This window comes from Protomyctophum parallelum (assembly GCF_964188405.1).
Source record: "Protomyctophum parallelum genome assembly, chromosome: 8".
Lineage (NCBI taxonomy): Eukaryota > Metazoa > Chordata > Actinopteri > Myctophiformes > Myctophidae > Protomyctophum > Protomyctophum parallelum.
The window spans coordinates 13,740,579-13,765,304 of NC_139703.1; the positions used below are offsets into that span (position 1 = coordinate 13,740,579).

The 24,726-nt window shown below is 42.8% G+C and overlaps 1 protein-coding gene across 6 annotated transcripts in view; it reads right to left on the minus strand.

Moving 5' to 3' along the window:
* ampd2a (adenosine monophosphate deaminase 2a) overlaps window positions 1-23,761 on the minus strand; it is a 43,682-nt gene extending 19,921 nt beyond the window's left edge. For 2 of the 6 annotated variants that reach the window (XM_083772010.1, XM_083772009.1), the window contains exons 1-2: window positions 23,657-23,761; window positions 22,393-22,485 (exon numbers count right to left, since the gene is read on the minus strand). In XM_083772010.1, coding sequence (XP_083628136.1) covers window positions 22,393-22,414 — 22 coding nt within the window. In that variant the 5' untranslated portion in view covers window positions 22,415-22,485; window positions 23,657-23,761. Of the gene's footprint in view, window positions 1-3,955; window positions 4,012-9,434; window positions 9,588-22,392; window positions 22,486-23,656 lie in introns of those variants that run through there. The other 4 variants (XM_083772012.1, XM_083772011.1, XM_083772013.1 and 1 more) reach the window with 4 other exon arrangements.
* Window positions 23,762-24,726: the final 965 nt, after the last annotated feature.

Below are 24,726 nucleotides of genomic sequence, written 5' to 3' on the forward strand. Positions count from 1 at the left end.
GCCCAGTCACCTCGGGTGACAAGGTGAGTTATGGGTGGAACTAGAAGGGCCCTATCTGCAGATCTGAGGCTGCGCACCAGCCTGTGGGGATTTAGCATGTCTGTGATGTAGCTGGGGGCTAGTCCATGTAGGGCTTTGAAAGTGATCAATAAAAATAAAAATAAATCAACTGACTGGCTGGAAAATGGAAATGAAGAGTTTACATAGTACACATAGTACATGCATACACCTTCCCTAATGTATATCTGGTTTTAGTATTTATTTATGGTGTATTATCTCTATTATTAAGGGCGGGGGTCCCGAGACATTGCCAAATAATTTCCGGGGGTCCCCGGCCAAAAGCGTTGAGAACCCCTGCTGTAGCTCACAGGGAGCCAGTGTAAAGTAGCCAGGATTGGTGTGATAATAGTGATATGCTCACGTTTTCGTGTGTTCGTGAGTAGGCGTGCCACAGAGTTCTGCACCATCTCTAAAGGAGAGTTATCAGCTATTGGGGGCAGTTGGTTCTCCATACCATGTGACAATGGTCTTGAGTTAAATAAATGAGGTTGATGAGGATGATGAGGATGAGTTTTTATTGTAATAAATGGTAAATGGTGCATTTATATAGCGCCTTTATCCAAGGCGCTTTACATAGATTGTGCATTACATTCACCCATTCACACACACATTCATACACAGATGGCGGCGGAAACCATGCAAGGCACCAACCAGCACATCGGGAGCAATTAGGGGTTCAGTGTCTTGCTCAAGGACACTTCGACACTAACTCTGGGGGAGCCCGGGTTCAAACTGGCAACCTTGTGGTTACCATCCAGCCACTCTACCCCTGAGCCACCGCCGCCTGTAGATTAAAAAAGCTACGTAAAATAGCCACGCATCACATCACGAAGGCATGACCATAGACTGGCATGACATGATTTTTCTTTTTATAAAATATTGGCTACTAATACGGACTACAACTATTAGTCATTTAATCTCTGCACTGATTCTGTAAATGAAAATATACATTATAAAAACCAAGAGAAAAGTGTGGCTATAGAAAACACGGCAATAGTAACTGCCATAGGGTGCACACACACACACACACACACACACACACACACACACACACACACACACACACACACACACACACACACACACACACACACACACACACACACACACACACACACACACACACACACACACACACACACACACACACACACACACACACACACACACACACACACACACACACACACACACACACACACACACAGGGTATGACACAAGAGGAGCCTTCCCCACCTGCTAGAAACAGATGACTTTCAGTCCACTTCAGAGGAGAGATGTTAAGATCCCACACCTTGCAACAACAAAATAATACCAAACCTGACTACAGGACAAGTATGTATTTTGTTCACTCGCTCAAGCACCTTGTTTATGGCGTTAAAAGGAAAACAAAATCTATGTCCAATAAGGATACATCATAAATCAAAGACAGAACTCTAGTTGTGTACACAGAGGGCAATCCACTAATGACTTATACAACGTGTCTCTGGATGGGTGTGCTGTGCTCATCGTCCCATATAATTGTTTCCATTATTAGTACCTGTGTCTGCCCTGTGAAAATGAGTCTTTGCCATCTGCCTCCTTCTTATAAACAAACGCCCTGGCACACCAAGCTCACTTAGGACTAACTGCGACTGCGGCAACGGAACAGATCACTTTGCGATGGGACATGTCTTATGTTTAAAGTTGCTACAACACTCAGATGACCAGTGGTGGGAACTGGAAAGTAACTAAGTACATCAGAACACACAGAGAAGAATAGGTCTCTGTATTGTAGCGTGGAAGAATTCAATCAATAATCCATCATAGTTAGGCATGAGGCACACAGTGAACAGAGCTTTGATGGGTTTTATTTAATATCATGCATGGAGAGAGGTACAGACAGTACAGCAAAAATAGCAGTTTTCGGAAGTCTTTATATGCCTACAAAGTTGTTAAGATATAACCTTGAGATATTTCATTCTCACACAGCAAAAGTATACAGTAGGCCCACTACCTTCCCACTCTGGCTCACCCTGGCCAATATGTGGATTTGGGTAATTCTAAGATTCAGTCTTGGTAATACTAGTATTTAATTAAGAGTATTTAATTTCTGTGTATTTCCTAGTGAAACGGGAGCTGTGCACGTATGTCCCAGCCAATCACAGAGACAGGATGGGATAAACCGCAGCTTCAAACAAGGCATTTCTGTTACTGCATAGAATATTTATTCATCACCTCAAAGAAGAGTTAACACATTCTGTACCGTTTAGCTTTAGAGGAAGAGATTGCAACATGTGACATCCATGTTTGTATACAGTACATTAAAAATGCAGCACCACCGTCTAGTCTAGTGTCTAGCTAGTAGTATAATGAATACTCGTTTGACAGGTGCATGTCTTTGTATCTGCTGATGTAATCATGCATGATGTTAATTATTTACAGGAAGTAATCAAGATTGGACTCTTGATCTAAAAATAGACAAATATGTATATATTAATGCTGGGCCGTTATCGGCGTTAACGTGCTGCGTTAACGCGATAATATTATCGCGCGTCAAAGAAATTATCGCCATTAATCTATTCTCAATGTTGGGTCTGGGAGCTGGGTCTGCATTGACTGCATAAAGCGAGCAAACTAGGAATTTCACTTTGATAGTTTTACCTGGCAGAATTACTCGGTGGGAGGGAGAAGTCCTAACCTAACAGTGACAAGGTGAAATAAATTACTCTGAGAGCGGGGCGGTAACAAATCCTAACCTAACCGGACACGGGTGAAATTAATGAACAGTGCGGCATGCCACATCAAACGTCAGCATGCAGGACGCTGTGAACACGGGTTTGCTTCAGGGGAAATTTCTTTACAAGAAGCTTCCCAATGGAAACCTCGACAAGAACAAGGTGGTTTGCACCCTGTGCAAAGCAGAAATGGCTTACTGTAGGAGTTCTTCAAGTCTGAAGTATCACCTAACGCACAAGCATCCCTTTGCGTTGGTTGATGATAGCGAAGCTGCCGGCGGGCCAAGCACTAATATGGCTCCGGGGAAAAGTGTTCGTCAAACTACAATGTTGGAGTGCAACCGTGGCAAGCCCGTCAGCCCAACTCTATCAGCCAAGCTAACTAACCTCCTAGCTCAGTGGATTGCCATCAACTGCCAGCCTATCAGTGTGGTTGAAGATGATGGGCTCGAGCTTCTTCTCCAGGCGGCCACAGGCGACCCATCTTACAAACTACCTGCGAGACGAACTATCACAAGGAGAATCCATGACCAGTACGCCACGTATTGAACATTATTATATTTTCATTACCAATTATGATAGGGCTCCTGGTCTAATGGGCCGTTCAAGGATTTACTTCTGCTCATTATTTAGGTAGCGCACACATATTTTCAATGCTTTCGGCAGAGTTCAAATGAGCCATTTTAATCTAGATTAATCTAGATTAACTCCAGAATTGCAGTGAGATTAATCTAGATTAAAAAAAAAAAATCGGCCCAGGCCGTAGCGTAACGGTCTGGGCACCGGACTGGTAATCCAGTCGCAGTGTGCCGCGGGTTCGACTCCCGGACCCGACACGGCCTTTACTGCATGTCATCCCCCCATCTCTCTCCCGTTTCCTGTCAGCCTACTGTCTGTCCCTTCAAAAATCAATAAAAGGCGTAAGCCGCAAAAAAAAGATCTTAAAAAATAAAAAAAAATAAAAAAATAAAAAAAATCTATGCCCACCACTAGTATATATATATTTATATATTATATATTTTTGCATAATATTGTTATCCCCATTATGACTGCGGAGATATGCTCTCAAAGGATAGAAATGTATATTTATGTATGTTTAACAATAAACATATCTGCAGAAACAGATTAGAATGCACAGCAGGCATGGTGATCTGGATCTTTAAGCTAGTGAGCAGTACCTATTTTGATGTGTGTTTCAGCCAACGATCCTACAGGGGGTTATTGACAGTCAGACCTTCAAGCCAAGGAGGATACACACGCACACGCACACACACGCAACTGTAAACACACGTATATGCATGCATGTGTGAATCCGTACAAAGATAGATACATATACACAAAGTCATCACCAGTATAGTATCCAGACATAATCCCCACGCGTCCCCACAACAGATGCCTCCTAATCCCCCCCACCCCCCAGCCTATTTCTTTCAATGATATCATCATAGTAGGGAACACCAGTCGCCAGACCACATACACTGTAAACACCACAATAAACACTCTGAGTGACAACTGAAACTTTATACCTGTGTAAAATACTGTACAGTATATGGAAAGTCAAGCTTTGCATTTGGTTGACTGACTTGGGCTCGGTCAGACCGCAAACTGGACAGGAATACTGCACCGCAAAATCTCAAGTTTTAATACAACACTGAGATGCACTGAGTGCAAACAAGACTTCTATCGATGGCGTGTGCCCTGTCCAGAGATAGGACCCATCAGATCACACACCATTAATAAAACATGCAGAGCAGGGATACACCACAGTCAGACGATTCATATCGCCGCTGTCGGGCAGAAAGCTCTTATCTCCGTATTCAAACCTTTTGTGTTCTTTTGTAAATTAACTCCCTACTTCATCATACCACAGCTTCACACAAAAGCAACAAAAGTAGCAGATCCACAAGCTGAAAATGCAGCACAAAGCGTCACGTTTACCGTTTTGGACATAATATGAGGTTTCCACAGAGACATCTAGAAAGGAAACACCTATACCTCATGGCCCAGGGTAGGACGTCACGTTACGTCAAATATTCAGTCCGAAACCTGACAATGGTGGGGCACCGATGGCCTAGTGGCTAAGGCGCATATCACTCACCTACAGTATAAGCTCTATTGCAGCATGGCAGCGAGTCTCAGGTTCGATGCCTGAATAACTAATGTCATTCATCAGCTCTCTCCTGTTTCCTGTCACTCTTCCACTGTAGTATATCCAACAAAGGCAGAAGCCTTTGTTGGATATACTACAACAAAATATCTTGATAATACTCCATGGATCAGAATAGAACAAAGGCTAAAAAGAACTGTCATCACAAAATGGCTAAGATGGAGATAATAATGACAAGTCAAACTTAGGATTCTTTCATGAAGAATGATGAAAATTAGCTTTATATGCCTGATGAGTAACCCAGTGCTGTGACAACCAAGGCATGGCAGAGTGTAACCAATAGTAACCAGTGGACAGTATTCTATTCATTTTGTGCAAGTCATTTATGAAAGGGCTCCACATGGGAAACGAAGCCTAATCGCCCATGCCCTTGTTCCCCCCGTCAGCTCTCTCTGCGTGTGCTTGAAACAAGCGCTTTGGTTGTTCATTTTCAACCGCAGTTCCTCGTCACGTGTCTTATCTTGGCACACAGGTTGCATGACTGCAAACTGTAGCTTCTCCCCAAAGATGCCCTCGGTGTTGTACGTATGTTTGTACTGTATGCATTTGATCACAGACGTTCTTTCTTTGCATAGTCTCTAGACCAGTGGTTCCCAAACAGTGGTCAGTGGGCCAGGACCTGTTTTTACTCGCACACTGCAAGTATTTATTTTTCTTCTTTTTACAATTATTATTTCAAAAGATTTAGAAATAAAACAAACAAAACAATTATAATTACAGAAATGTACTAAAGAATTTAAGTGTCCATATATATATAAGAGAGAGAGAGAGAGAGAGAGAGAGAGAGAGAGAGTTGGGGGCGGGGTTGTAGATAGGCTATTTTCGCTACTTTTGAAATGGGGTTTAAGTGGTATGTATTTTTGTATGTTTGGGTCCCTGGGAGACACCACATTTATTTTCTTTTGGGTCTCGAGATGAACATTTTGGGAACTGCTGTTCTAGACTCTATACACGATAGGCAAATTCTTGACACCGTAGTCAGATTGACCTTCCTCTCCCTTGGATATAACTAATGACACACATGTATACGTCCGGCCGGGGAAACTCTCCCCCCTGTCAGGTGAAAAGAAGCAGATTGGACTCCTCATGCATAGAAGGAAGCATGAGGTAAGTCCGTTGCTCCCCCCCCCCTCCCAGGTTGGCAGAGCGCCAAGGATTACATTAGATAATTGACACTGGGTGAAAAAAATGGGTTGCAAAATCGTGGGATAAAAATTATATACAGTATAAAAGAAAACACACATGTATGTCCCAATAAGATAGTATGTCACAAGGAAAACCTGATATTAGGACAGATTTGACGTTTAACCACTTTAACCCCGGCATCCATATTCTGGAGGGAATATTTGTGACGCCTTGTGAGCTTGTAGATCTGCCATTTTTGGTAATAGTGTGTGCACGCCGCACGTGCATACTGTATGTCTGGTGTGACAATGCGATGTCTAACCACTAATCTCTCTGAACTATGGACTCGGTCCATTTGGTTTCCTTTTTGTACATACTATACGCTCTCAGAGTAAAATTTTAGAGTGTAGAGTAGATTAGGGTCAAATGGGGCAATTACTGATTATTTTATTTATCGATTACGTATTTGATTGATTGAATAATCAAGATGCGTGTGTTGCTGTTTATTGTTTACATTTGTATTAATATATCAGCAGTTTTTTTAACACTTATTAGCATTTTTAAAAGCATGTACTTTTGAATACTTAGTATTACAATATTTCCCTTGTTAGAATTAGAAAGTACACCAGTACTTTAACTCAACTACAGATTCGACCATCTTTCACTTGACCAGGAGCGGCACTGCACTTCACCCCTCCCTATTGACCAGGAGGAGCACTGCACTTCACCCCTCCCTATTGACCAGGAGGAGCACTGCACTTCACCCCTCCCTATTGACCAGGAGGAGCACTGCACTTCACCCCTCCCTATTGACCAGGAGGAGCACTGCACTTCACCCCTCCCTATTGACCAGGAGGAGCACTGCACTTCACCCCTCCCTATTGACCAGGAGGAGCACTGCACTTCACCCCTCCCTATTGACCAGGAGGAGCACTGCACTTCACCCCTCCCTATTGACCAGGAGGAGCAGTGCACTTCACCCCTCCCTATTGACCAGGAGGAGCAGTGCACTTCACCCCTCTCTATTGACCAGGAGGAGCACTACACTTCACCCCTCCCTATTGACCAGGAGGAGCACTGCACTTCACCCCTCCCTATTGACCAGGAGGAGCACTGCACTTCACCCCTCCCTATTGACCAGGAGGAGCACTGCACTTCACCCCTCCCTATTGACCAGGAGGAGCACTACACTTCACCCCTCCCTAATGCACCAAGCGGCAGAAGGGGATGACATACACTTTTCTAAATATTCCCTAGCAACCACATACAGTACAAGACACAGGCAGACTTCAACCCAATGCCGATTCTAGAAATGCCCTCGTGCCAGCCAAGGACCCTTTCAAGATTTTCCTTTTTTTCCCTCAAAAATAGCAGATGTACAAGCTCGCAGCGCTGCACAAGCTTGTATATCTGCTTTTTTCACAGATGCTTTCCCGATTTTAAGGGTTAAATCCTCTTGTCTTAGTGAAAAGAAACTGGATTGCAAGTTGCAACTGTACTTCTTTCCTTATACACCAAATCTACTCGCCAAAAATAGCAGTATCTATACAAGCTCACGCGTCCTTTTGGCCAATGTTCCCCCCAGAATACTGATGATGGGGTTCAAGTGGCTGAAACGTGCGCTGTGTAGAATGGGCAACAAAACAATGGACATGATACACACAGCAGGTGACCTGTGTAACCTGTGCTTCTACACAGCATCACATTCACTTACACAGACCTCTGGTTAAAGGCACATTTTTACTGCAACGCAGCCTTTAAGACCAGCAATCACCAGCAATCAACAACACACTCGATATATCTCAATACTATTTTATGCAAAGTCACAAACAATATCTAGTCTCATGTCACTATCGTTATAATATTGAGTGGTGCTGTGGTGGTTTAAAAAAAACAAACATGAGCCTTCTCTGCTCTAAGGAGGCTTCAGTTTTTGGCACAGAGGTAAACCAGGTCACCGTCCTGCTACATTCCAACACATTCCAAATGGATGTCACTCAGCATGATGGAGGTCGATCATTCTATATCAGAACATGGACAGTGAAATCCCAGCTGGGCACTGGGTCAAACTGTGTGGACGTACATCAGTGACAGTGAGTGACAGGCATGCATGCGACAGTGAACACTATAGGCCTTTACACTACCACTGAAGATGCTACTATACCATCACCCTGACACAGTGACATAAGCTCTGCTGCTGACCCTGAGCCAACCTACTTTGCTACATTTTGCTTGTAGTGTGCTGTGCACACTACAATGTCAACAGACAGACCGCCGGCAGGCAAGCCTCCCCACAGTTTCTCATTAGTCTACCGATCAGATCAGTCTAGTGTACTTTATGTGGATTATGTGGTCGTCTCTCCGTCACACACTGATATTTTGCACCTCAGTAATCCCATCATGTACATTGTTTTTCTAGCACCTCAACTAATGTTCATAAGTATACAGTATACATCTGCTGCTATGCTCATGCACCTTTTGTGTCTTATCTCAGGTACCATGAAAATATCTAGATATTTTGTATTGTATTTTTATCTCCTTTTCCTCCCTGGATGCCAATTCTGAACCTCTGTGTGCCCAAAATCTTCCAGAACAGCCTATTATAGTGCCACCATGAGGCATTGTTTATATTACATTGTAGAATCTGCCGTGAGGCCTTAATGGGTTAACTTGTCAATTGAAATGATCAATAGTCAACCAAAATGTCATGATCACGACAGCCCTGTGTAGTCTCTCACAGCTCCAACACCAAGCTCTGCTTTGAATGGCCAGACAGCAACAGACCTCTTCTCCCCCGCCTGTCCATCGCTCCTGCAGATTCCTTGTAAATCTCCCTGGCCTCAGCTCAACCTCATTTTTACTGCGCTATTGTTCTGAGTGTCGTTTACGTACTGTCAGCAGCAGCAGCAGCTTACTGTGTTTCACTTTGTGCATATAAACTTGCGTCACAGACACTGTTAAACTTCCAGTTAACATGGTATTCAGAAAACAGGCCCTAGAGTCTATATGACATGGCTCATCATTAACATGGTACAACAAACAATACTCTCCTAGCCTGTTCTCACAGTTCCAGTTACGATCGCGATGGCACTGCGCTGACTCTTGTGGGATGCTGGGACATGCAACTAGGCCTGGGACGGCTGCTGCACCGTCCCTCCCCCACCGGCACAGTCAGTGGATGGAGAGAGTGAAAGAGAGAGAGATAATGTGTGTGTGTGTGTGTGTGTGTGTGTGTGTGTGTGTGTGTGTGTGTGTGTGTGTGTGTGTGTGTGTGTGTGTGTGTGTGTGTGTGTGTGTGTGTGTGTGTGTGTGTGTGTGTGTGTGTGTGTCAGAGGAGGAAAAGGAGAGACAGAGTGCGCTCTCACCCACACACAAGCCGTGGCAGCACCAGGATGCTTGGTCTATCTTTTCTTTCCTCTGCTATGTCGTTTCTCCTGGTGACTGTGTCCTGTCCTCCAGTGTTTTACCCAGACTCCCTCTCTCTGCCTCTGTCTCTCAGCTGCTTCCTGGATTGGGCCGGTTTTCTGAACACAAACAGGCTATAACAGCACAGCCCACAAGCTCCCCTATTTAAATGCCAGTTGGAACATACTACGTGGCAAGGAAAAGGGGGGGGGGGCTGGGTTGAACCATTTTATGCTCTATTGTGTAATAGTGGAGGAGGTTTTTTCCGGAATAGCCACTCCCCCTTCCAACCCCAACTCATGACTGTGATTGATTTCATGAATGTAAATATTCTATAAGAACTGTGTTATTGGTTGTGTGCGAGGTCTCTCTCTGTGTGTGTGTGTGTGTGTGTGTGTGTGGGGGGGGGGGGGGGGGGGACTGCGCAAGGGAAGACTGTTTACTGCGTCAGAAAGGGGTCATGCGACCCTCACTAGGGAAGTTTCCTCTCCTCAGCCTGGGATGAACTGAACTCTCAACACTCCCATGGTAGCTGTATAGCAGTGGTTCTCAACCTGTGAGAACCACTGCTATCATGACACATTGTGAACATGTAGATCTGCTATTTTCAGAGCACAACCTTGTCTTTAGTTCTACTCGATCTCTTCTCACTAGTAACCTTTTAAGTCTAGTTTTTATTTGTTGACAAAATTTGTTCTAGTCATCACAGGTTAGTTTTTATTCCGTTTTCGTCAGTGATAAAAGGTAGTCGATGTCATAGTGTTAGTCGACGAAATCAACACTGCTGTACACCTAGCAAGACACATTGAGAGCCAGGGAAAAACACTAGACACAGACACAACAGCACACCTCCCTGTGGGAAAAACACACACAAAGGGCAGACGCAAACCATACTGAGGTCTGGATTCTGGATAAGTCCTCATTTTGGTGAAACACCAACACATACAAATAACCAAGCTGCCTGTACGCAGACTAACCTAATTACACAGGACTCAAGAGGTTTTCGCTCAGAGGAAACTCTGCTACCGGGCTGAAATAAGGATTTATTTTTTCATCTGTCTAAACTCCTAGTCTAGCAGGTCTAACTAGCAACATATAACCAAATTATGCTACTGTGCTGCCTGTCACCCCTATGAGTCAGTGTCTCACTTAATGCAGTCTTGCAGGGAAGAATTAACATCAAAACATACCGAGACCTGCATCTGACGGAAGGTCTACCTTTGGTATTGTGCTGTAAAGTAGATCAGTGGTTCTCAACCTGTGGGTCGGGACACCCAGGGGGCTCCCCACATGATTTAAGTAGATCAAACAATCAAGAAAAGTGAGACACAATGTGATCTTGTACATCTGCAATTTTTGAATATCCAACACGAAAATATAAAACGCCACAGATGCTTTCCTAGTTTTAAACTTTGTGTGTCTTAATGTTAATGTTATAGTCTTTGTCCCTGTTTCCTGTAATTCTAAACTGTACTATCCGATAAACGCTGAAAAGCCCCCAAACTATCTTAGAAAAACAAAACATAACATTTTGCAAAACAAAAGTGAAATCTAGCGAAACATACAGCTGGGGTCTTGTGCAGTTTGATTTTGGCACTGCTGTCAGTGCTGTGCACACAAAAATTGATAAACAACTCTTTTCCCAAAGGAAAAAAACAACAACATGACACAGGGGAGTGACCCTCCATCATTTTCACTCCCATGCTCCCAGAGACAACAGCAGAACTAACCTTATTGTTTGGATCTGCCCAAACAAAAAGCCTCATCTCTAAACCATGTGTCAAGTGAATCAAATGAGACAAACATTCAAAACACAGAGAAGAAGGAAGGCACTAGAGCAGGGGTAACCAACCAGGGGTAGCTCGCGGGAACCTTTCAAGTCGATCCCGAAGTGTCAGACTGACGGGCAGCCAGCCATCACTGCCAATACACAGCAGAATGTCGTTCGCAAAAAAGAGCAGATCTACAAGCTAACAACGTGTAGAGGCTCGATGCATTTTAGCTTGAAGATCTGTTCCCCTTGCTTCCACCGCACCGCCCTCGGCCCTCCCCCTTTTAGCACTCTGTGCTCATGTGCTGTGTGTCTGTTGTTCCCTCGCAGGCAGCACAGAGCGTCAGAGTGAACGCAGCATGATAGCGTCCCCGACACGTTGAATACTAAACTTATTTGTAAAGTTTGAACGCCAACTTTTAACCAAACGTGGGAGAAACACTGTGCACAGCTGCACGCACAAATACGCACATGACGGATTATTATCGATCAAAACAATCCTTAGCATCGCTTACAAAAGCATGTGTTGCACAGCATGAATGATAAGTAATCACCGACCTGGCTGGATAAATATCACTATGACAAAGTGTCAAAATGTTTAGTGCCGCTGTCAAAACATGACACAGTGAGAGTTGAAGATTCTAACTATTGAACAAGAAAGCCACAGTTTTGAAGGAAGTGGGTCCTAGACAGGGCTTGACACTTAGCTCATGGATGCATGGATGATAGACAGACTATCCGTTTTTATCCTGCTGTTCTATCATGGGATATTCGATGCAGGGCAAGATGCTCGATTGTGAATTAAATTGTAACATTCTCCTTGGCTTTGACTACTTCAGACAGAACATCTGACACACAGCTACAGTAGACTATTAATTTACTAAGATGTTAACTTACTCGGCTGCCTACCGTTGCTCGTTAAGCAGGTCACACAATGGATATGGACCACTGATATTTATCCAGCCAGGTCGGTGATTACTTATCATTCATGCTGTGCAACACATGCTTTTGTAAGCGACGCTAAGGATTGTTTTGATCGATAATAATCCGTCATGTGCGTGCGCGAGTGCACTCTTTATTTGTGCGTGCACTCCGTGCAGCCATGCACAGTGTTTCTCCCACGTTTGGTTAAAAGTTGGCGTTCGAACTTTACAAATAAGTTTAGTATTCAACGTGTCGGGGACGCCATCATGAACTCGTATGACTGACTCACATCTTAATGACACCCTCAGACTGGCAATCACTAAATATGAACCAGATTTCAAAACGCTTGCAGATAAAGTGCAGTCACAGCAGTCTCATTAAAGGTGGGCTGACCCTGAGAGTATGTCACCATATCTGTGCAAATATATATGGTCATGTTATGCCTATGTCATTTGAACATCTGCCAATGTGAATATTCATTGAAATGAGAAACAAAATATTGTGCTGTAAAAGCAATTCATGTCCTTTGCATTTTGTTTTATTTAAAAAAAACTCAACAAAGAAGTTTATTTGTATTTTTGTCCTAATATTTTTTATTTCTAATACAATTGTCTTAATATTATTTGACATTGATAATATAACTTACTATAAGTTTTTATTTTATTTTATATTTATTTTATATAAATTATTAATTTAAGCTTTAGTCTTTGTGTGGATGTGTGCACATGCATTGAGCCTGTCAGAAATAGCAAAAAAACAAGTGTTTTTTCTAACACGTTTTAGTGGTAGATCTTGGCTTACAATTGGGAATAAAATGGGCTCTTGGGCTTGAAAAGGTTGGTTACCACTGCACTAGAGCAAACACTGACCCCTGTTCTCACGTCTCAATGTTACAAATCACACCCTGTGTCTCTCTGAGAGTCAGCCACGAACATTCTCAAAACAACACTGTATCCTCTAGTATCCCAACAGTAACACACAGTTCAATTACCCACACATCCACAATTACGGACAACACACATGTGCGTACGTACTACGTACACCGCTGAAAACAAACCGTTTCCGCCTCCACCACATTTCTGATAATCAGGTTCTGTTTCCAGTCACTGCACCAGTCAACAAGCACTCCATTTAACACTGCTACTTTCACAGTATCTCAATATAGCAAAGAGGATCACCGTGCTACTTGACACTGACAACATTTAGCATACAGTACTGTACTTAACATCGCTTGACCGCCTGGAGATACTAGAGGTTAAGTATCATTTCCTTGAAACAGAGGCTGTATCTGGGATCAAAGACCTGCAGGAACAGTCACCCACTGGTGTCTGCCATGTCTCTGTTCTCGAAACGTTTACAGAGACAGGCGGGCAGGCACAAGTACAGTCAGACACGCACTTGTGCACACAGACAAACGTGCACAATTTCAGGGTCAAGGTTGCTTGTTATCGCCCATCATCACACAAACCAAAAGCACTAACAATTCCAGTAGCTCAACCCCAGGGCCAGAAGCATTGGCAAAGTTCTAATCTACATGGAGACAATGAAGCCTGATTTATACTTACAAAGAAAATCACACCCATGTGAAGTGAGGGGCACTCTTATCATCGTACAGCATCATGACGTAACATGACGATTTGCCAGACACAATTTACGTCATATTATGACGTAAATTCTCTTTCATTGTCAATGGCAAATGTGACACGAGTTAGGTACAAAAAGCTGTATATAGGAGGGGCTAGTGCCACTCAAAAATACTACAAATAAATGATCGACAAGCTCACAATGTGAGTTTGGATGGATGTCTTATTTGCCCTTTTAGAAATGTGCAGTTTAGTGAGTTAACCCAGGGAGTTGATGTGCAGCACCCTGCGATATCCAACTCCCTGTGACGTGTGCAACTGCATGCGTGTGCTGGATTTGTGTCTGTGTATACATACTTAGACACAAACATGCGTGCCATGCAGGTGTTTGTAATAGGAAAAAGAAAGTGAACAATAATGATGACAACAGGAAACAGGCCTTTAACCTGAAGGGGCCTATGTTGGCCTCATTGGCCTGTATGTCACAGAAGGATCACGGGGCAAGACACCAGCTGATACTGATTCAATGAAAAGTGATGCTCATTATAGCCATGGATAGCCGTATGCTTTGCTGTAACTCTTAGATGAAATACAAGCCATCATAAACATCCACATAAATATATCGGTCAACCTACAAATCACCCAGTGGGATAGAGAGAGTGTCCTATGGCCTTGTGTGGTTGAGCCTACGGTAGTTACAGTGTGTATTGTGTGTGCGTGTGCATGTGCGCATGTGCGTGTGTGTGTGTGTGTGTGTGTGTGTGTGTGTGTGTGTGTGTGTGTGTGTGTGTGTGTGCGTGTGTGCGTGTGTGTGTGCTTGTGTGTGTGTGTGTGTGTGTGTGTGTGTGGGCTCTGATCTGGTTACCCCCAACTCCACCTGCCTCAGTGTAATAGCCATAGACTTGGTTTCTGGTGTTCCAAAATCCCTTTTACAGAGCAGACAGGGTTTTTCTGTTACATCGACAGACCATGGCTATTCTTAGAAGAAGAAAGCCCTGGAATGTTCCATCCAAGCACAGACTGAGCTTGCACTCAGTCATGTCTGACTGCAGAATATTTGAGGACTCAGGACATGCATTAAAACACACACTCACTGTCATCCCAGAGACTCCCTCTAGTGGTGACAGGGAAAGTCTGAATATCATGATACACTGGTACTGCAAGACTAAAACGAACAAACTAGAGCAAACATATTTGACACTAAATAGTTTCATAACTAATTTTGCTTTTCAAACCTTGCACAATTGTTTTTAAGTCTGCAACCCAGTGGTTCTCAAAGGTGGTGTTCGGGGACCCCCGGGGTCCTTGGAGGGGGGCACTTCTTTTGCCCAGCAAAATAAGTTAATGTAGCATCACTATCATTTATCCCCCAGAGGAGATTGTGAGGTGCAGTCTAGACTCTAGTGACGCACAGCCCTTGCACAAATTGTTTTACTTTGACTTGAAAAGGTTTGAGAACCACTGCTGTAACCAACTACGTTAGCATGGTTGAAGGTTCTGACATTTAGGCTTGTTTCAGAAAGCAACAGGAATGTCATACATCTATCAGGAGACCACAAGTAAAACTACCTGTAATTTTCATTTGTATTTGTTGACATATATTATTGGGTAAATGTATTATGCTATGTATGCTGAATGAATTGAATACATAGGGCCGCAATGGAATCAAGTCCCCAGGACTTTTTGGTGTTAATGTATTCAATCATATCAATCAATCAATCAACCTACCCTACTATTGCAGTGTCCCAGCAGCGCTCAGTCAAACTCCAAAGAGGTACAGTAGGTATGAATGAACTGGAGAACTGTGACAGGTTGCCAGTTGGAGTGGATAACTAACAGCTACACCCACAGCCGCATCATTGAGGTCCACAGGGAAGATAGGGGAGAGGGGCTCAGTCCAGTCAGCAGGCCAAAGTCCACAGTATGACAAACAAACTGTTAATGGAGAATTACCCTATGCTTCCTGCTGACAGCTGTGTTCCTACTGCAGCTGATATGATGCACATGATAACATTTTCAGTGAAGCTATATACCAGATAGACTGGAAAATATAATCAGTCCATTCTGGTCGTATACACTACAGTTTCACAGAAAACCTCATAACATACCGATAGATTAGATAATGTCATGCACATGATGTTTTCTGTGAAGCCAGCAGAGATGTGAAATTGGATCAAGTGCAGTAAAGAAAGCAGAGTAAAAAGAAAAAAGACAAATGTCACATCACATCCCACCAGGATGCCAAAGTGAATAATGCCGGAGGTGGTGTTCCCTCCTCCCCCACCAAGCACTGTAACACTATCTATTACGTCACATTGCTTCTGCCCTGAGTCTGACACAGTACATAATAGCCTGCTTTCTGTGATGCAGCAATGGCCTGGTGGAGGGAAACAGCCCGTAGGCGGCGTGAGGGACTCCTGAGAAAAACAGGCGGGATAGTCAATGCTTCGGCAGCATATTAAGGGGTGTACACTGCTGTGTAACAGAGCTCTTTCAACCACATTGACAACATTTGGTCAAAAGTGAAATCTCAAATGACATGCTATATTCCTGCCAGAAGGACCATCAAGGAGCAGTGATGCAGAATGGAGATAAGATAACTATTTGTGTAATTATACTGTGGTTACTGGGAGGGGATCAAGGAATTTGCATGTGAATCTCATCGCATATACTGTGCCAAGTCGTTTTGCTGTTGTGAATATCTGTGAGAAAAGCACACAAAAAGGTCGGCCAAATATGGGTTCCTGTGACGGCCTGTGAGTGCAGTGGGCTCAGCCAAGCGGCTAATTGAGGGGTCTTAAATGACTGCGCAAGAGGAGAGACCTCTAAGTTATTTATCACTGCTGCAGAGACGAGTTGCTTTAGTACACAACATACAGTATGTGTGTGGATGCGTTTTGCTGCCTGTGTGCTGCTGCTCATGCAGCCGTCCAAACATTCACATTACTCTACTGAAGCCTAATTTTCAGGTTGTACAACAATGTGCAAATAAATTTTATAAGGTTTTAAATTAAATGAGATCCAAAACAACACATTGCCGTGTGGATTAACTGCTTGGCTAAGCAGCTACTGTGGGTGCTTTGAACAATGGAGCAAAAACACCAGTAACTTCAAAGCTAATCACAGAGGACCATTGATGTATGCTGATGTAAGCTACAGTCTAAAAGGAAAACTAAAATTCTGACACTAATCACAGTATGTAGTTTTACTTGAATTATTACAAAAACTTGTAAACGTATAATAACTTGTAAACGTATAGTACTGGCATTCATAAACATTTTACACTTTAATGGTAATTCTCCATGACTAGCATAATTGATACATTTTTTGAGGCCTATAGAGCCAACAGGCATTAGTTAGTGGTGGTTAGTGCATTTAAATGGACCATGTGGTCTATATAAGTGGGATAGCATTTCCGTGTGTGTGCTGTGTGTGTGCGTGCGTCACTATTGTAAGCTACCGTATTTAGTAAACTGATCGTTCAAATATCCGACATCTGATAACCACATAATAGCAACAGGAAGGTTGCCAAGAAGTCAACACCTGCTCCACTAGCAATGTAAATACAACAAAATTTGCAACAGTGGATTAAGAATGTGAAAGAAACTAACTTTCATTCCAAGAGTTACAAACATTGAGGTGGGACGAGCAGTAAAATACATTTCACAATTAGATTCTATGGGGGATAGAATAGTTTCAGAGAAAAGCAGGGTAGGATGAAGCGGGAACCAAAAGAGAGAAAAAAAATAAAAAATAAAGAAAACACGTGGTTGCTTATATAGTCCCCTCCACAAAGATAACATGGCTTGACCAAACAGTTGGAGTGGCCATTGTGGAGTTGATGGCATGAGATAAAGGGGTGTCCAAACCCAGTCCACGAGGAGAGGCCATAAGTCAGAGCCTTGATAAACCGTTCTGGCTACAAAAGCAAGGCTGACGCCTGAGTTATAATTAGTTGCGTGCGGGTGTCATACACCCGCTATACTACGAGTAGGCAATCTATAAAGTCACAACACGTGAATGTACTATTCTCGATGCGTGACAGCCACACGCCACACTGCCATCTTCTCAATCCAATATCTCTTGCCTGCTGACAACAAGCCCCTAGGGTTCTATACTAAATATCTTCACCAAAGCTTGTAGATCAGCAATTTCCCCAAAATATTCATCCCAGGATAGACACTAAGGTGGTAAATTAACGTATATGTTTTTACGGAAGACAAATAACTTTTAGCTTGAACTTACTGTTTGTTTCTAACTGAGAATAATATAAATAGTTCAGTACATCACTCATTACGAAGCCTGTTGTTCAGTGTTCATTCAAGACCACAAACAAATCTCCAAATTGCTCAACTGTGTCACCTATCCACTGTTGTGTTGTGTGAACTGTGAAGAGCTTGAAATCCTGAACATCAATCTGTCTGACCCCAGAACACCACAACTTAATGTTTCTTTGAGATATACAGTACCCCCCACCTCACCCCGAACATACACACACAATATTCCACTCACCGGGGCTGGTGGTGCTCTGCAGGCTTCCCCTCTTGCGTAAGGGGGATTTGGGCTTGGGGTTCCCTTGTCCCTTACTCGTGCAGGGGGATGACATTGTGCCGCCTGTCTTCTCGTTACGACTCGAGCGCAGTGAGTCAGAGCCGCAGAACAGCCGGCTGAGGGAGAGGCCAGCAGCTCCTGTGACGAACGTGCTCTCTCGCAGTCAACCCAGGGTGGCAGAGCAACAGTGGGGTTCATGCTGGGCCTGTAAAATCCTTCTGCAGATCTAGCTCCTCCTCCCAGCCAGCACCAGGCCAGCAGCACTCTGTCAGGCCCCACAGGGGCCAGATGAAAGGCTGCCCAAGGTTTCCCTCTCGTAGACAGGGGGGCCATCCTCCTTGGTTGCCCCAGCAACCGTGGGATGAGCTTCCCCATAGCTGATTTGAATGAAAACAGCGGCAGAGGAAGGCATTGCAGAGACCGACGTTACAGTATGACAGCCGGGAAGGCCTGACACAAACTGCTGTACAGCACAACAGCTGAGAACCAAGGTGTGTGCAGGGAAACAATGTCTTACACTCATCTAATAGATACTAGAAACTCTAGATGTGGCAAGACTAGAGAAAGAAACCTACAACGGAGCATCTAAATTCAAGTGTACAGTGTTGTTAAAACAAACGTTAAGTTTAAAGTTAAATGTCGATATTTTGATACCGTACTACCGTAGTAATTATTGCTATAGTGTTTGTTCAGTTAACGGGTCTATCTGTCTCTCTCTTAATAAACAGAAAATACATTTTCAGGTGTGTCACCAATTTCATCCAATCAGGAGAGAGAATTCATTTATCATTCTGCTCATGTTCTTGTTTAACCACGACCAATTTAACTTGATTATCCTGCTATTGCTATTTTTTATCTCATATTCCGACCCGAAAATGTATGTCAAAGAGATGAGATGACCCCAAAAAATGACATAAATAAAGAGGAAATCAAATTGTAAGCAGAGAGACCCATCTTAGTTCAGTATTATAAGCTGCAATGTGAACTGAACTTTAAATCTCTTCTGGAAAAATCTCTGGAGAGAATGAACAGGCAACCAAAGCACAGCGCATGCATGGGAAGTGAAATCCTTTATGGCTGCCATTATGTACTATAAATAGTAAAAAAAACAGATACCCAGGAAAGCCAAGTGTGTAACCCAGAAGTCTGTGTCCAACTTCCTCTATTATGAAGTATGCTGAGGGCCTATTATTCACATTTATGGTCTATGTGGGCTTCCAAAATGGGGTGATCCTATTATTGTTCACTTGATTTTGTTCAGAATTTGACTGCGCTCGCTGCTGCTTTTGAGATATTTATTAAGTATAAAGGTCAATAAGGCACAGTCTTGCTTAGCTGCCCTACATGAATAAGTGGGAAAACACAAGGGCCAGAGTATGGGGATGTTGTTGATAACTTCATATAGACAGCCTTCAATAATGAATTGCATAGTGCTTTTTCAAGTGCTCTAAGCACTTTACAATGGTTCATTCATTCATACATTGGGAGGTGAAGCGGCGACCAGTCGACAGTGAGGACACTTCCCACATTCACACACCAATGGTGGCAAATTCACACCGACCAACTCATTGGAGGCAATGTAGGGTTCAGTGTCTTGCCCAAGGACACTTCGACATGTGGACATGAGGAGTCAGAAATTGAACCACCGACCCAGAGATCATTGGACGACCTGCTCTACCTCCTGAGCCACAGCCACCCCTATCAGTCCCATGAACTGAAGGATAAAGATAAAGTCTATGCAGTCTATGCAGAACTGTCCTAGTCTGATTTATTACTGTGAATATTGGTATTCAGATGGTTTTCATTCACAGACTCTACACTGTAGTACAGACTATGCGAGCACATTTTGCCATCTAGTGGTCTGAAAGTTGAACGCATTTGAGGGGAAATAATATTGGCCAGACTGAACACTGTCTACTCTAGAAGCTTCTATTCTGTATGGCAAATTTTAAATGTGTTTTCTTTCATTCTTGAACATCAAAATCTTATCATAGTAATACTGTGAGACAGAACTAAAATTACATATTCACCGAAACTACAAACCAACTGACCTAATTCATCATCAAAGCTTTTTTTTTCTTGATCTTGATATAACATAGCCAGCCCCAGTCTTGGGTAGACACAAAATGTTTTTCCCAAAGTGCAAAAACAAATTGCCAAATTAAAACAGGTAAGAGCTGATCTAGTATTAGTAGAAAAATTAAATATAAAATAGATGCTGTACAACACTCCAATAATAAATCTGACCCAGTTTTTATGAGCAAGCCGACGATGTACCCTCTGTGCAGCAGCAACAACATGCACAGTTAGGAAAAACAGAGGCCTACTTTGTATTAACCCCATTAAGACCTGAGGCCGATTCTACACGTGCCTTCTAAATCAGAGTAGTTCTTGTATTAGCCCGCAGACAGACACCCCATCTGAAAATGTTTTGTGGCAAGAACCTCCGGAACAGAAGATCAAAAAAGATAAGATCAAAATGTTCTAAATCCTAAGAGCTATATAATAATAATTATATATATACACACACACACGCGCCAAGTTTTAATGTGTTAAGGAAAAACCTTGCCCGCTTCTTTATACCTAAACCGTAAACCATAACACTAAAAAACTAATCATGGACCATTTAAAGGCTCTTACCAAGACAGCAATTCTTAGACCGTTTTCTGTGAATCTGTGCCTCTGCTGTCTGGTAAGGCTTTCTGACTGCACATACCCATACACTGCTGGCTGCTTGGCTAGACTTTTTTTCATTCCCTCAGTGTGAAGCTCAGGGATTCTGCATTTTTGTTTGCAGAAGCCACACCAAAAAGCTCCAATTGGAATGCTAGCCAATGGGAAATGTAACCAGTAAATATAAGTCCCATACATCCCCCACTCCACAAAACACACACCTTCACTATAGAAAAAAAACTAATATTATAAAACACTTAACACATTAACTGCCAGGCATGAATTAATTAACAGTGTTTTTCATTGAAAACCCTTATTTTGAAGACCCATGGGATCAGAGACGTGAACCGGATGTAAACAGTGACGGACGATCATATTTTCTTTCACCCGGAAAATACATTTTGTAAACACGATCATAGTTTATGAAGTTATGTGTAGTTATGCATAGTGGCCCGGGCGGCTGGCGTAGCTGTCTGGGCACCTTGGCTGGTAATCCAGTCTGGCAGTGTGCCACGGGCTCGACTCCCGATCCCGGCGGCCTTTACTGCGTGTCACCTCCCCATCTCTCTCCCCATTTCCTGTCAGCCTACTTTCTATCCCTCTATCAATAAAAAGAAAAAAGGCGAAAGCCAAAAAAAAAAAAGCATAGTAGTTCTGAGTAGTTATGGGCCGTTGAATAAAGCTTTTTTGACCAAAAACGCAATCTGGGAAAGAGATAAATGCATTTTTGTAAATCTGTTTACATTGAGACGGATAGAGACTTCTGGTTAATTTCCGGTTTTATCGGCCTCCTACCAACCATTCATACATTGGCGAAGAGCACAATCTATCATAATCAATAAAAACACGGACGGTCGGACGTTTGGGGACGCCAATGGCGGTTTAAGTGTTTTAAGAGCCCGACCATCTGTCAGCAATACAAGTCACCTTCATTTTTTCCCCTGACCACATGCTGGGGCGGTTTTTGTATTCTTGTATTTGTTTTACTGAGGATAAGATAGAAATAAGTTTTGGGTTTAGGCATAGTTTTGCTGAGTTTAGGAATAGGATTCGGTTTTGGCACCATTTTACTGAGGTTAAAGTTAGGAATAAGGTTAGGTTTAGGCATAGTTTACTCGAGGTTACGTTTAGAAATACCAAGTAGAGATCGTTCTGAGGATGCTGGATTTGCGGGCACAGTTGAATCACTGAAATCTAAGAATTTCAGCTAATAAGGTATGTATATGTGGTGCGATGGAGGGCTGCAAAAAGTAAGCTATATTATACAGGGGTTCTCAACCCATGGGTCACGACCCCTCAGAGGGGGGGGGGGGTCGCCAAATTATTAAAAAAAAATTGGGGGGGGGGTCCCTAAATTATTTAAAAATAAATGTTTTTTGTATTTATTATAGCTGTCACATTTGGATGTTCACTTACCATCTTCTTTGCTGCTTGCCATTGCTGAGGACTATAGCTGAGTCTGTGGGTGGGGGCTTGTGGTAAAGGTAGATACCACTTTACCTGTGATGTCTGCAGAAAAGCAAAAAAGTAAGTTAAAGGCGATATTAATGATAATCTTTATTTGTATAGAACTTTTCAAAAACAATTACAGACATAGCCTATCAAAGATTAAAAACTGCAAACTAGCAAAATGTTTACAATCAAGAAATAAGAACATGTGGAGTCCATTACGGGAGTAAATGGAAAATCTGTCAATTCCTCTAGTTAAAACCAAATATATAAAATTTGTTTTTAAAGACTGGACACTGTACACTGAGGGAGTGCAACAAACCATGTACAACCCAGATTCGGCACAAACAAGGGACTAAATTATTTTCGCTCCTATGCCACCAAAATGTGGAACGCCCTACCAACAGTCATTAAGACATGTGAATCCCTTGACTCCTTCAAAACCGCTCTCAAAGGGCACCTACGGATGGCTGCAATTCGAAACTGGCCCCCGTAAAATCTGAATCCCCCCCACCCCCCATTTCCCCTCACTGTATAATGTATCTTTTCCCTTTTTTGCTTCCTATATGATGAATTCCTGTTCTGTTCTTTAGCTACATAGAAATGTCTATTTGTGTGTCTCTAAATGTTTGTATGTCTCTAAATGTTTTGATGAATTGAACAATGTGGACCCTGTTGTAAACAAGTGTAATGCTTAATTGGGTCGTGCACGCACAGTTAACAGTCTTTGTATTGAGTTTGTGCTTAAAATGTACTGTAAATTCTACAAACTGTTAATAAATATTTCAATCAATCAATCAATGAGGTAGCCTAGCGTCTAATTTCTGCAAGTTTATTCGACAAAATATTCCACAATATCATCTGTCTGTAAATAGAAATTATAGCTAAGCTATGGATGATCAAGACTCCAAGAGTACGACTGTCATAGATGTTATCTTTTACTTTCGTAAGCCTACTACGTATGCAAATGTAAACATCGACTAAATAGCCTACATACTGTAGGAGTCAAGGCAATACCTATCCATTAATATCTGAAGTTGCGTTGTTTAACCACGACATTAATGTAGTTTTTATCTAGGCTAACTGTGTGATTCCACAGTATAGACACGGTTAGATAGCGTTATCTAACCCACGCAGTGTTACCAACCGTTTAGATATCGCAAGAGGCAATACAATATATTGTATACTATTTTAACTAGAAAGAAAACAAGTGGCTAACGTGTGATGTCACCTTTATTTCCAATTAGTTTTGCAACAGGATGTGTTTTGTCTGCTGGGCTCAGGCAGCTCCGGCGTGGTTTTATTTTGGCCAGAAGTTTTCGTGCATCCACTGCACTGTCTGTGTGTGTGGTGTCACTGTGTGCCCTCCCGCCCCGTGCGCGCGAAGGAGGGACTCGAAATAATGTGGAAGTGGAAACTTGAAGGGACCGCCCTAATGATGATGCAGGCTGAAAAGAAGACACCATGCACGGACGGACGCAGTGAGAGGGAGAGTATGGGTCATAGTCCATCCTTTCTGCCAGTGACTTTTACGAGATGCATTGCATTGTGTGTGACTGACTGCACCTATATACCTAGTACTAGTAGTGACTGTACATTATGAATATTGTACTAGAGCACAGGGACTTCTCCAGAATCGGTTTAAATTGTTATATCTACAAATTAACAACAATAATTGGGCAATAATGGTTATTTTAGCTAGGTGAGCTCACTGAGCTGTGAGGTGTACTCTGGACCTGGGATGGCCTATATTTATTTTCTTCTACACAGCAAGCATAATGTATCGGTAGGCTAGCTAGCCTCCCATGACTATGACAATGGTGCCACCTAGAGGCATGTTGACCATCTTGACCACAGAAGAAAGCAGCTTTTCTGCCAAAATTAAATTTATTTTTGAGTGGGTGATCTGAACACGAAAACAGCATGGTTGTTTTTCACCACCTGTGCGCAACCTAACACACACACAAACACACACGCACATATTAACTGTATGGTGATTTTGGGTGTGCCAGTACAGTACACTACAGTTACAGTATAGTACAGAGGGTACAGTAGAGGGACCCCCACACGGGGGACCCCCACACGGAGTTGCACCACTCACTTCACACGGGTGTGATTTTTAAGTGGTGCAACCACTTCATTAAGTAGCTTTGTGTGTGCCTGGCTGGCTGGCTACCTGTGTCTGAGCACGAAAATAGCATTTGGTTCGTTTTCAAAACCAAGTGTCACTGTTGTGCAGCCTAACACACACATACATATTAACTGTATGATGATTTCAGGACCCCTACATGGTAACTCTGT